Raw genomic sequence first — 12138 nt, 5'->3', positions numbered from 1 at the left:
TCCTTTCCCCCTCTCTCTAAAAATAAATAAATAAACAAGTAAATAAATAAATTTTAAAAAAACAAAAGAAATAGCAGGTGTTAATTTCCTTTTTGACTTCATGAGTTAGTGAAATCTGAAAAGCTACCACTTTGCTATAGATAATAGTTAACTTTCTATGACAAAATGTCAAACCTAATAAAAAGTTACTTCCACTTCCTATTTTTATCCTTTTTAACTCTCAGTTACTAGTGGCCTTTTAAATTATTTCTTGGGCAGTTATGAGGAAGCAATGCAAAGGGACAAAATGAACGAGAATTATATTATTTTATAATTGGAAGACAGCTTAGTGACTGAATTTCCTCATTTTACACATGAAAAAGCTGAGACACATAGAGGTTAGAAGTCTTGTTCAACGTTACTCCAGCCGATAAGCAGAACTGGATCAGGACTCTTTTCCTGACCAAGCTAAGCGTCACGCTCAGGTGCCCGGACCGTTGAGGTTGCCGTTTCCCCCGCCACCCCGTGCTCTTGGTACCGGGTGTGATAGGCTCACACTTACGTAGAGAATTGCATGCTTGAACTCTATTGGAACTTTTGATGAGTTTATCTTCCCCACTCCTTTTCAGAATAACTTGACGTTTACAGGTACCATCAGTGGAGATGTCTGTGTATGGAAAGATCACATACTGTGCAGGATCGTGGCCAGAGCTCACAACGGGCCCGTGTTCGCCATGTACACCACCCTGCGAGACGGACTCATCGTGACCGGTGGCAAGGAGAGGCCGTGAGTCCTTTTGCTTTTTTTTTTTTTTTTTTTTAAGTATATTTTATTGATTATATTGTTACAATAGTTCCAATTTTTTCCCCTTTGCTCCCCTCCGCCCAGCACCCCCCTTCCCGGACAATCCCCTCCCCAAGTCCATGCCCATGGCTCACCCTTAAAATCCTTTTGCTTTTCATAGCCTTTCTGGGTATTTACGCATCATGACCTACCTGCGGTCCGCAGTTCGTGATTCCAGTTCTTCTAGGCATCTGGAGGGTCCTCTCTGACCTTCCTTGTCGTATGCTTCTCCTTTTATTGCCTTTTACAAGGTGCCTTCTTATTGGTTCTTACTTCTGATTTTAAATGGCTTCCATTTTTCATTTTGCATTGTAGATAAACGCCAACAGCCAGAAGGATAATTTTTCAGAGGTGTGGGTAGCTAGTCATTCTGCAAGTTAAGAATGGATTTTTCTCGATGGGCTGTATGCCTATATACGTATTTGCTGACTAACAGGTGACTCATGGGGGAGTCTTTGCCATTGAACCCAGGATGCATCAGGGCTGCTTGCTCTTTGCTCAGCCTGGATACTGAGGGGTAAAAGCATACCGCTGCATTAGCAAAGGGTGAGCGGATGCCAGAGGCAAGCCCTGCCTGCTCTGCTCCACTTGAGGCAGACTTGTTAGATAAAATTGTTTAATACTAGAGGAGGAGAGGCCCTTTTTCTGAGTGATTTTCAAATCTTCCAGTGGAAACTAGAAAATTATCATTGATTTCCTACCAACATATTCATATGCATGTTAAAATGTACCATGTAATGTGACCAAGAAGTAAGTACATTTCAGTCATCGTCGTCGGCAGCCGTCCGTACAGGAATGAAATATCAGTTAAACCCAAATGCAGCAGCTTTTGCTCTTCTCATGAAGGAAGATTGTATTGTGGCACCGGAGCATGTTTTTCCCCCTCTAAGACGAGGAGTTCATCTGACAGAAGATAAAGCAAAGCACTTTTCAGTTCTTCCAAGAGAAAAACCACAAATGGGCTATTTTTGGGTTTGTTTTTTTTTTGTAACTCTGACACTTGTGTTTCTTACAATTATCAAGTCCCGCACACCCTCCTTACTCATTAGGATATTTTTCTTTATCTGAAGAATGCTTTTATAACTTAAGGGGATAGTATAAACTTCCTCAGATGCCAAAACTAACATACAACATTTCAGTGATGCCTCTAAATCAAATGAAAATGCAGTTGACTGAATATTTTTAAAAAATATATATGTAGGTAAGCTTATTAGATCAAAGGTATATTGTTGTGTTTTCTCAGCAGGATATTTGAATAATGGGAGAGCCAAAGTATGCTCCTCTTTTGGCCCTTAAAATATGTTCAGTTGCACGGCTGTCATCCTGTTCTCTAGGCTTACATGCCCATTATTCTCTTAATATTAAAAATCATTTTGTACATATCCTTAGTCAAGAGGTGGTGTTTTGAAAAGATACGTGTTTGGGATGGGGCTAAATAAAATTATGCTCATGTCAGAATTTTCATAAAATACGATTTGCTTAAACTGAATGTTTGAGATCCAGTATATCTTAAAATTGCCGTAAAAAGTTTAGAAGAGTATATGAAGTAAATTACAAGCATCAGGGCCCTTTTGAGTATCCTGTTTATAACTTAGTATTTGTTTATCATAAAAATTACTTGTCACGGCCAGCAGTCAATGCTCTGCTTTGGGTTGGGTTACTTACTTAGGTCGAAAGAGGGAGGAGCAGTGAAACTGTGGGACCAGGAGCTGAGGCGGTGCCGGGCCTTCCGGCTTGAGACGGGACAAGTCACAGACTGTGTTCGTTCCGTGTGCAGAGGCAAGGTAAGCGGCCCTTTGAGCCACGTGGGGCAGCAACAGAGAGAGAGCCCTTAGGCCCGTGGTTCTCCCCTCCCCCTGGGCCGGCCGCTGCGTGTAACCCCCAAAAGCCGGCTTTGCTGGTGGGCTCGGCTCTGCCCGCTCCCCGCCGCCTTCTCTGCCCGCGTGCCCCTTTGCAGCAGCGCCCTGCCTAGGACAGGCAGCTGTCGCCTCAGCGCTGTATTGAAACCTCCTTGTGGCCTTCAATCTGTGTCTTCAACTGCGGTAGACAGAACAGCATTTCCTTTCCAGCTGACTCATTGTCTTAAAAGCACATTTCTGTGCAAAATTTTGATCATGCACGCACTTGCAAAAAGTGTATTTATAAATCATCTACATGTGTTATCCGTCGTCAGTCTGTATATCAAATATTAGTTAAGCTTTTATCTATACTTATATCTAATTAACATCCAATACTTTCTTCTTATATGCATGTACACCTCTTTGGAGATCGTTAGACTAAAACATCATCAGTCAAAACTTGATGACTGGAGAAGCCAGGTGTATGATCTTGCAAATGTGCCTCTAGTCATAGGAAACTGCATGTGCTAGATTAATTCAAAGCAGAAAATTCTCTGAAAGTAGGTTATTCTGTTTCCGGAACCAATTCTAATGGGGGTGGGAGGGAGCCCACACAACCCCAAGCAATTCTCTGACACCAACAGGATGCCTGAAAATTCAACTCAGTTCCGACACTATCTACCAGTTAGCATCAGCCGGTGAGGGGGTCGGTCCTGGGAGATTGCCCCTCCCCCCTCAGACCACAGTTTCAAATCCAGGTTGTTCCCTGAGCTTCTGACCACTGCCTACAAGTTGGTGGCCCCCCACCCGACTCCGGGTTTGGATGATTTGCTAGAGCAGCTCCCAGAACTTGGAGAAACACTCTACTTACTAGGTCTCGGCTTACTGTAAGAGGGTATCCCTGGGCACCCAGATGCAGAGCCGCACCGGGCAGGGTGCCTGGGAGTGGGCGCGGGGCTTGCACGCCCTCCCCCAGCCGGCTACCCTCCCCACACCTCCACGCGCTCACCGACGGAAGTTCTCCAGACCCTGTCCTTGGGATTTTATGGAGGCTTCGTCACGTCGCCAGGATCGATGACATCCTTAGCCATTGACGACGGGTTTAACGTGCGGCCCCTCCTGCCCTCCCCTGAGGTTGGTGGTGAGGAGCTGAAAGTTCCAGCCCTCTAGGCGCAGGGTTTGCTGTCCTGGAGACCAGCCCTCCTCCTTTGGAGGGGCCCGGATGGCACCCCATTAACATAACAAAAGGCACCTTTCCGGCTCTCCTTACTTAGTAAGTTCCAAGGGTGTTAGGTGCTTGGTGCCAAACACTACAAATCACAGTATCACACAGGTCAGTAAGGCTGTTCTTATATTTTTAAAAGAGCGCCTGCAGCATTACATTAGTTACATCGGTCCCACTGTGTTTCAGGGCAAGATACTAGTTGGGACAAGGAATGCCGAAATAATTGAAGTTGGAGAGAAAAACGCAGCATGTAATATTTTAGTTAACGGCCATGTGGACGGACCCATCTGGGGACTCGCAGCCCATCCTTCCAGGGACGTTTTCCTTTCTGCTGCCGAGGACGGGACCGTGCGGCTCTGGGACATTGCTGATAAAGTAAGCGCGGCTTTTCAAAAGGTGCTATAATTTCTCAGAATTATGTTGAGAGTTTTAAGAAGAAATTGGTTTACTTTCTAAGGACTCTACTTAATGTAGTTCTCTTAACTCTGTTGGTTCTTATGCAGAAGATGTTAAACAAAGTGAATTTGGGACATGCCGCCCATACTGTGTGTTACAGCCCTGGAGGGGACATGGTGGCTATTGGAATGAAAAACGGGGAATTTATTATTCTACTGGTGAGCTCTCTAAAAATATGGGGGAAGAAGAGAGACAGGCGCTGTGCAATTCATGATATCAGGTCAGTCAGCAAGTGGAGTCATATCTCTGGTATACTCTTTTTAACTTCTTGTTTTTCTTTTAAATTGAATTTCCTGGGGTGATGTTGGTTCGTAAAAGTACAGGTTTCCGGTAAGCGTGCAGCCCAGGGGAACACCGCCTGCGCACTGCGTCGTGCGCCCATCTCCCCAGGAAGGTCTGTTTGCGCCCCCCCCTTTATTCCCCTTCACCCCTTTCCTCTGGGCTACCACCACACTATCATGTTCCTGTGTGTTACATACAGGTTTTTTTTTTGGCTAATCCCTTCACTCTGATACTCTTAAATGACCCAGTTTGCATTTGCAAGAACATCCTTAGTTCACATCATAAATCGTATGCTGAAATACAGCTGTCTGTATGTTACAGAACCCCTGGGCTGCTCCAATTGAAAACAAACCCACGGGCTCTTTAGTTAGGGGTCCGATTGCCCGCCGCCAGAATTACAACTCTTAATACTTCAGTTGAGTGAAAAGAAAATTGTTTATTTAACAGTTACACATATCCTTGCCTCCCCCCTCTACCAAACCTAGCCAGTTTTAGGAAGGTCAGAAACACTGTTTCCCTACTTCCCAAACACAGTTCAGCTTTACCAGCGGCTGCCAATCATTCAATCTGATTGGGGAGGAGGTCCTTTCTGTGCTGTGGTGCCCTTCAGCTCTCAATACAAAACCGCTGGGATTCTCAGCCTCCTTGCAAACTGTCTTCTTTCTGTAAACTGCGTGGATCTCCTCTCCTTCTCCAGAGCACCCCTGCGAATACCGGCCAGCAAGGGAGACAGCCCCAGAGAGCGTCCCCCCAAAGTGTTCGCAGCTGCCTATATATCCCTGACTGCGTCCTGTGACGCAGTGGGTGTTGCCAACAGTTCTGACCATTCACAGAACCCCACGTAGGCTCTGTGTGCTTTCCATACCGTCCCCTGGTTCAAGACCCCTCCCATCTCTCTGAGGCCTTGGAAGCATCCAAGCAATTTTGCATAATGAAAGACACCAGCCACCAGCCTCAGGCGTTCGGAGGCATTCTGAAAGCTGCTTCCTTCTCCCCATCCCCCAGCCGCAAACTCCGGGGATTTTTGGACTCCCCTGTTTCTGTAACATGTATACTTATTGACTTCTTGCTAAATGATGAATCTACTGGGCACCAACCCCAGCACCTTATAATAGCAAGTACTTGGCCAACGTTTGGTAAGTATCACACGAGACACGTCCAGGAAGTTCCGCCTGCAGAGTCATCTGTCAGCCTGGAGAACTGAAGTTGTAGCCCCAGACATCTCTTTTTTTAATCTCAGCTGAATATCTAGTTTGTTCATTTAATACTCATTAAACATCTGCTATGTCCCAGCATCTGAATTAATTTCAACTTTTCTTGAATCTTTATTTTAACAGTGGCCACCATTTATTAAGCTCTTGATCAAGATAGATTATTGAATCCAAGTCTGTCAAAACCTTCCACCCTTTTCACCGGTAAAACCCTTTTACACACGAAACTCTCCTCAGAACTTCATCCGTAACAGTAATGGCGGCTTCCTTCAGCTGCCCTCCATCCCTAAGGAGGTTTTCTCAAGGCTGACTTGGAATATGCACTGCTTCCCTCGATCACTAGGCAATAGTACTTTGTCTTTTAAAATAACTTCTCCCAAGCCTGAAGTGATGTCACCTGCCTAAGTTAAGATGGTCTGTGTTCTTTGCTGTTAAGACCTGATCTTTCCAGATGAGAGAATCCTTTCTTAGTGAATTATGTAACTTAGTAATTACGTAATTGTTAGTGGTTTAAAAAAAGTGTGTGTGTGTGTGTGTGTATGTGTATGTGTGTATAAAAATTAAAGTTCAGGAACAATTTAAAATTGAAGTAAAATATAAAGCTTTTTGTTTCAGGTAACACAAATATAATCTCAGTATACATAATCAGTTCTATTAGATAAATTTCTTGGAGGCCATATTTTTTTCAAATTTATTTTGTATTTAAGCACTGACTTTACAAAATATCGTATAAAGGCAAACTGAATTTATTTTAACTTTTGTTAATTCACCTTATTGCTCTTTTCCATCACCATTTATCCCCCCATACCCTCTTCTCCCCCCCTCCCCCCCGCAGTACCCACACAGTCCTGGAGAGTTTTCTTTTTTGCTTGACCCTCCCACGCCGCCACCCCCAGAACTGTCAGCCTGCCCGCTCTCTCTGACTCTGACTCTGTTTTGCTTGTTCAGTTCATTCATTAGATTCCACGTATCAGTGAAATCCTATGGTGAACTAAATTTACAATTTACTGTAATTTGTTCATGTAAATCACCTTCAAAATATATTGCCCCTGAGAGGTGTATAAGATTTTACGTGCATTTTAAAATAAATCACATAGAAGTGGCTGCTTTTTCAATAAACTGGCCAGTTTCGTGTCTTTCGGCACGTGTCTGACGGCAGTCCCTAGGTCGGATATCCTGATGATTCACTTTCTCTGCTGGTAAAGCAACTTGGGACACAAAGCCAGATGCTTGGTTAACATTTTTGAAGAACTCTTGGTAGATGGCATCTCTCTCTTGCCCTTAATATGGGCCATCCTGCTGCTTTGAGGTCAAGTATACCTTAGTGTCCCTCCTCTGCTGTCAACAATTGAGCATCTGATGATACGGCCACAAGGCCTGGGGCTCTGACCCTGCGGCCCTGCCCACTAGCTTTCTGTCGTTCCCCGGGACCACCCAGGACACATTTATTTGAGAGCTAGAAAGTCATAGGTCCTAAAATAATTGTTTATACTGTTTCATGTCACCTAATGCATCTTTTACATGTTTTTTACATATTCAGGTTTAGTCCAGATTCCCGGTTTCTGGCAGTGGGTTCAAGTGAGAACTCAGTGGATTTTTATGACCTATCATTGGGCCCCACCCTTAACAGAATCAGTTACTGCAGGGACATTCCAAGCTTCGTCATTCAAATGGACTTCTCTGCAGATAGCAGGTACCTCCAGGTACAGTACCAGTACTATATATCCAGTTTACAGTTCTTTCACGTCTTGTTCGTGAATGTATATTTAAAACTCCTAAGTTCCAGGGCTTCCAGACTCTCGCCATTTACCATTCACTGTCTGCATTCTTTACTATCCCATTTGTCAGGCCTTCTCTCCATTTTTTGGTACAAGATTTACAGTCACCTTTTACATTCTTAGTAATGATAGAAATGTCAATCAAGTAGCACTTTGCTGGTGTGCTCTCACGTAACGGAGCTCTTGTCCCACTTTAATATGTGATGAAAGGTCTCCACTGGTTGCTATAAACGGCATGTCTACGAAGTGCCTTCAGGAAGACATCTGATGGATCAGGCTGCCATCGACAGAATCACGTGGGCTACATGGACGAGGTAAACATTGCGTGTATTCAGGAGGGAAGAACTGACTAAAGGTCGGTCAGGAAAACCCTGTTTCTGAACAGGTCGTCCATTCCACTAGGGAACAGTTAATTGAGTTTAAGTTTTTGTTGCCATATCTTGAGTTCTTCTGAAATGGAGAAGGATGTGCTCACCCTGGGTCAGTTTCTAGTTGCCTGTATTTCCAGGTCTATCAGTTCTTTTAAAGAATCAGTTATGACTTTAAAGATGCCCTGATATTCCCTTTGACTTAGTAGGTTTAATAGAAACAATAAAGACATGTATTGGCTTAAACAAATGCTACCTTGCAGCTGTGAGAACTGAAACCTTAAAAAAATTGTTCAGATTTGCTGGCTGTATTAACAGGTAACCATGAGTATCCATCTTTTTAGTCAACATAAATTGAAACTGCCACCAAATTACTATAGAACAAGCATCACATTTTGTTTGAAAAACCAGCTCTCATAAAGTATTAATTTTTAAAGCATTATTTAATGTGTAAGCCCTTAAAATTATAAAATTTCTTCAAGGTGGAAGGGTTACTATCCCAGGTGAAATTCAGGACTCTAGATAACAGACCTGTCTTATCATAATTTGCTTCCTGCATTTTACAAACAGCTACTCAGACGAGTTACCAAGAAACTTTTTCAGTGTGGCAGGCCCGTCTGTGTTTGCCATGGTGGGTTTTCTGTCATCCCTTCCCTCTAGCATCCTAGGGAATGAGGTCCTGGGAATCTGGTCGAGACACGCCGAGAAAGCGGACGTCAACTGTGCCTGCGTGTCCCACTCAGGAATCAGCCTCGTGACGGGAGACGACTTCGGCATGGTGAAGTTATTTGACTTCCCATGTCCTGAAAAATTTGTAAGTGTCTGGTCTGGTATTTTATACACTTACACTCCCAGTTGAGGTGTCTGATCATTAGTACTTTTCCCCGTGTAATAGCTAATGTGCATTGTCTCCTGCTTGGGATGTACTTTGTGTTCCTTAAATCCGTTACTGTTTTAAGTAACAGCTATTAGATTATATTCTCCTGCCCTGAAGTAACACCATCTTTGCGAACTATTCTAATAAAGCTGCCATTTGCCTATTACCAAGTTCCAAATGCTTTTCCTCAGAGGAACCCCCCTGGCTTGTTGTGTTCAGTGCAGATCCGTTCCTCACGCTGAGAAAGCCCTTAGTCATCCGCATGGTCCTGCCTGTTCCTCTTTCTACACCCCGGTGTGGGAAAGCGTGGTTCCTTAGAGTGACCTTTGACTTGTGTGTGATGCACACCATGAGCTTTTCATTGTGTTTTTTTGTTTTAGGCAAAGCACAAAAGGTTCTTGGGTCATTCACCCCACGTGACAAATATTCGATTTACCAGTGGTGATCGACACGTTATTAGCGCTGGAGGGGAGGACTGCAGGTTGGTAGCGTTCTTAGCCCAAGAGGAGCAGACTGTCTTTACTGGTTATTGAGACTTAATTTTACTTCTACAGCTTCAGTTCCTGGACTCAGTCCACATTGGCAGGTAGCATAAGAGGATGGCTCTAGGGAGTCACATACTATTTGAATACAGAATAAGAGGAGTTAACGGGAAAAACTTATACATGTATGGTTTGAAAGCTCAGTTGAGGAACTGTTCTGAAAATCTAGAACTATAACTGTCTCACTGCAGTTCTCCCTCTGATTGCAGTTTGTTTGTCTGGAAATGTGTACATATGCCTCACTGAAGGGCGTGGATGCTGCGAAGACTAAACCAACAGCCTTGGGAAGCCAGAATGACAGAAGAGGGAAAGTCAAGTGGTGCTAATTTAAGATGGTAACAGGGATATATGCCAGAATCATCAAAATAGAAGAAAGACTGACATTCAAAAGTTATTATATGCACTTTGTGACTGTCCATAATCCATACACTGCCAGATGACTGCATTTCAAAGGACTGAATAAGTTCCTGATCGTGAGAGCCAACCCCCATTTTGGGGGAGTGCACAAACTCGGCAGACCTGCTGGGGAGGCTGAAGGTACAGCACTCCTCAGAAGGCAAACCAAAACCTTAAAAGCCCAACTTGGATTAATTTTCACCACCATTTTTACAAAGCTTATTTTAGACTTTGTATTTCATTTTCAAGGTTCATTGTTTAATGAAATATTTTATCCTGTTTCCATAAGGAAAGAAATACCATCACCCTAGGGGATGTTTTTTAGAGGCAACTGTTCTTTTCCCTGAAGAAACACATGGGAGCTTCTCTGGAGGATAGACTATTCCTTAAGCATCAGTAAAAGCCCTTCAGATGGGGGACATTTTTCTCCTGGCATTGATCAGTCAGTGTATGGTCGCTCCTTTTCATTTTTGAGCTGTCAAGCTTTATGTTCAGAAGTCATCTCTATATTTGAAAAATTAAAATGATTATAGCCTCATTAATGAAAAAGTAGTATGATGAACAATCCTTTCCAGTTGTGTACAGATTTTTAAGGTTTTAGATAGCAACAGTATTTAACTGGGAGAGAATACTGAATATTTAAAGGTGTAGCCTAATAGAAACACTTGTTTAACATGTAAAGAGTTAAATTCACATGTACAAAATTATACAATTTAGTTTATCTCAAAATAAAATTTTTACAGACTTTTTTTTAAATGAAAAATTTGTGTAGTTACATGTATACCACCCCACGGGCCAACTTCCAAAAGGAATGAATACAAGTTCACTTGTAAAACTTGTCTAACTCTTTTTTGGTGGACGGAGGCTGAACTCTTAGATCTTTATTCCTATTCACTTCAAGTGCTGCCAAAGACCAGTATTTGCCATTCAGGAATTTGCTCTTTAGGCCAGCTGTAGTTTCCCGAAGACTGGGAATTACGTAGACCGATATTTAAAACTATATTTTTCTAAGTGTGAAGAAGTTTAAGATGCTCTATTGCTCCTATGAATTTTTATTTTAATGTGTTATCTTTGTAGCATAATAGACCCCTTCAGGTTTCTGGAAGTCTTGGTTTTCTATGTCCCATACCTTGTAAATACTGAAAACAGAAATGGCTGAATTATATTACACAAAGCCTCACCAGTGATTGAACCTGGTCAGTTTAAAGCTTTCCATAGCCGTGTGTGAAGGACTGATTATAAAGGTGTTTCACAAGCTTGAAACATGAGAGTATTCTTTCATTATTCACATCGCTATATTCTCTTAAATAAAGCCAAATTTTAGAATACACTAATATTACATTTCTTTTCACGTGTTATAAAGGGGCAGTTAATAAATTAAAGGGAAAAAATTCTCCTGACCCAGCCTCTCCTTCCATTTTTGAGATTGCTGGCTGTCCAATTTGTTAGCTTTCGGCTGCAGAGAAACCCCACCTCCATTCCAGTGCCGGCGGCTCTAAGCTGCGGCAGGTAGGTCATCTGGGATAAGCTTGTTTCCGTTGCATTCCTGCTCTTCCCAGCGGCCAGCCCGATAAGCCAGCCTTGATCAAGGTCTCAGTTGCACGAGGAGAGGTCATGTTGCATTTAGGAGTCATCCCAGGACCCCCTTGCTTGTTGCTTTTCCCAGCTGTCAAACCAAGGGAGGGCAAAGAATCCGTTTATCTTTTTTAACCCGGAGAAGTATGTGTGCACAGTATCTGACGGGACCTCCTGGGTCTGCAAGCTGAGCCTTGGCTCCCCCAGTGCCGTTTCTGTGGGGACAGGAGCGTCGCAGCAACCCCCGTGCCGCCACTGCTGGCCGTGAGCCTCTCCCTCCCTTTCCAGTGACCCTTTTTGGTGGTGGTTCATTTAGGACCAAGTTACCCAACAAATGGCGAGTCAGCCTCGGCTTGCCCATAAACCACAGCACTGAAAGAAGAGATTCGACTCTTCAGCGGGTTTCCAGGCAATGTCTTACATAGCAGAAACAATTCCATGTGAGCACGTATTTCCTTGTAGAAGGGCTGAACCCTTGTTTCCCATTCATGTTCTTTATAGTGTAGTTAGGCTGATACAACTATATACCATTTACAAACGATACTAGAAGTCTTTAAATTTCTGGAAATAGTTTTTTTAAAGAAACTTCTTGCGCAGAGCTGCAAAGCGTCTCCAGTAACTAACACTGGGATGAACACAAATGCCTTCCATTTGGTGGAGTGCGCCTGAGAACACCGTGGGACTGTCATTTCACCCGTGCCTCGCCTACGTGACAGCCGGTGTGCGCTGTCCTGCCTCTGATGGCACTGCCGAGCGCACCTCACAGA

At 43.5% G+C, this 12138-nt stretch overlaps 1 protein-coding gene across 1 annotated transcript in view; it reads left to right on the top strand.

Annotated features, from left to right (window-relative positions):
* Window positions 1-9772, top strand: part of EML5 (EMAP like 5) — a 128356-nt gene extending 118584 nt beyond the window's left edge. Inside the window, exons 35-43 of the mRNA XM_090271281.1 lie at window positions 609-766; window positions 2493-2607; window positions 4073-4261; window positions 4390-4562; window positions 7376-7538; window positions 7824-7927; window positions 8642-8795; window positions 9239-9339; window positions 9610-9772. Of these exons, the coding sequence (XP_090127407.1) occupies window positions 609-766; window positions 2493-2607; window positions 4073-4261; window positions 4390-4562; window positions 7376-7538; window positions 7824-7927; window positions 8642-8795; window positions 9239-9339; window positions 9610-9646 (1194 nt within the window). The 3' untranslated portion in view covers window positions 9647-9772. The remainder of the gene's footprint in view (window positions 1-608; window positions 767-2492; window positions 2608-4072; window positions 4262-4389; window positions 4563-7375; window positions 7539-7823; window positions 7928-8641; window positions 8796-9238; window positions 9340-9609) is intronic.
* The last annotated feature ends 2366 nt before the right edge of the window (window positions 9773-12138 follow it).

This window comes from Furipterus horrens, unplaced genomic scaffold, assembly GCF_987537825.1.
Source record: "Furipterus horrens unplaced genomic scaffold, mFurHor1.1.pri manual_scaffold_3, whole genome shotgun sequence".
Taxonomy (NCBI): Eukaryota; Metazoa; Chordata; class Mammalia; order Chiroptera; family Furipteridae; genus Furipterus; species Furipterus horrens.
Note: the sequence above shows the minus strand (reverse complement) of the source record. Positions and strands in the feature narration are given on the sequence as shown.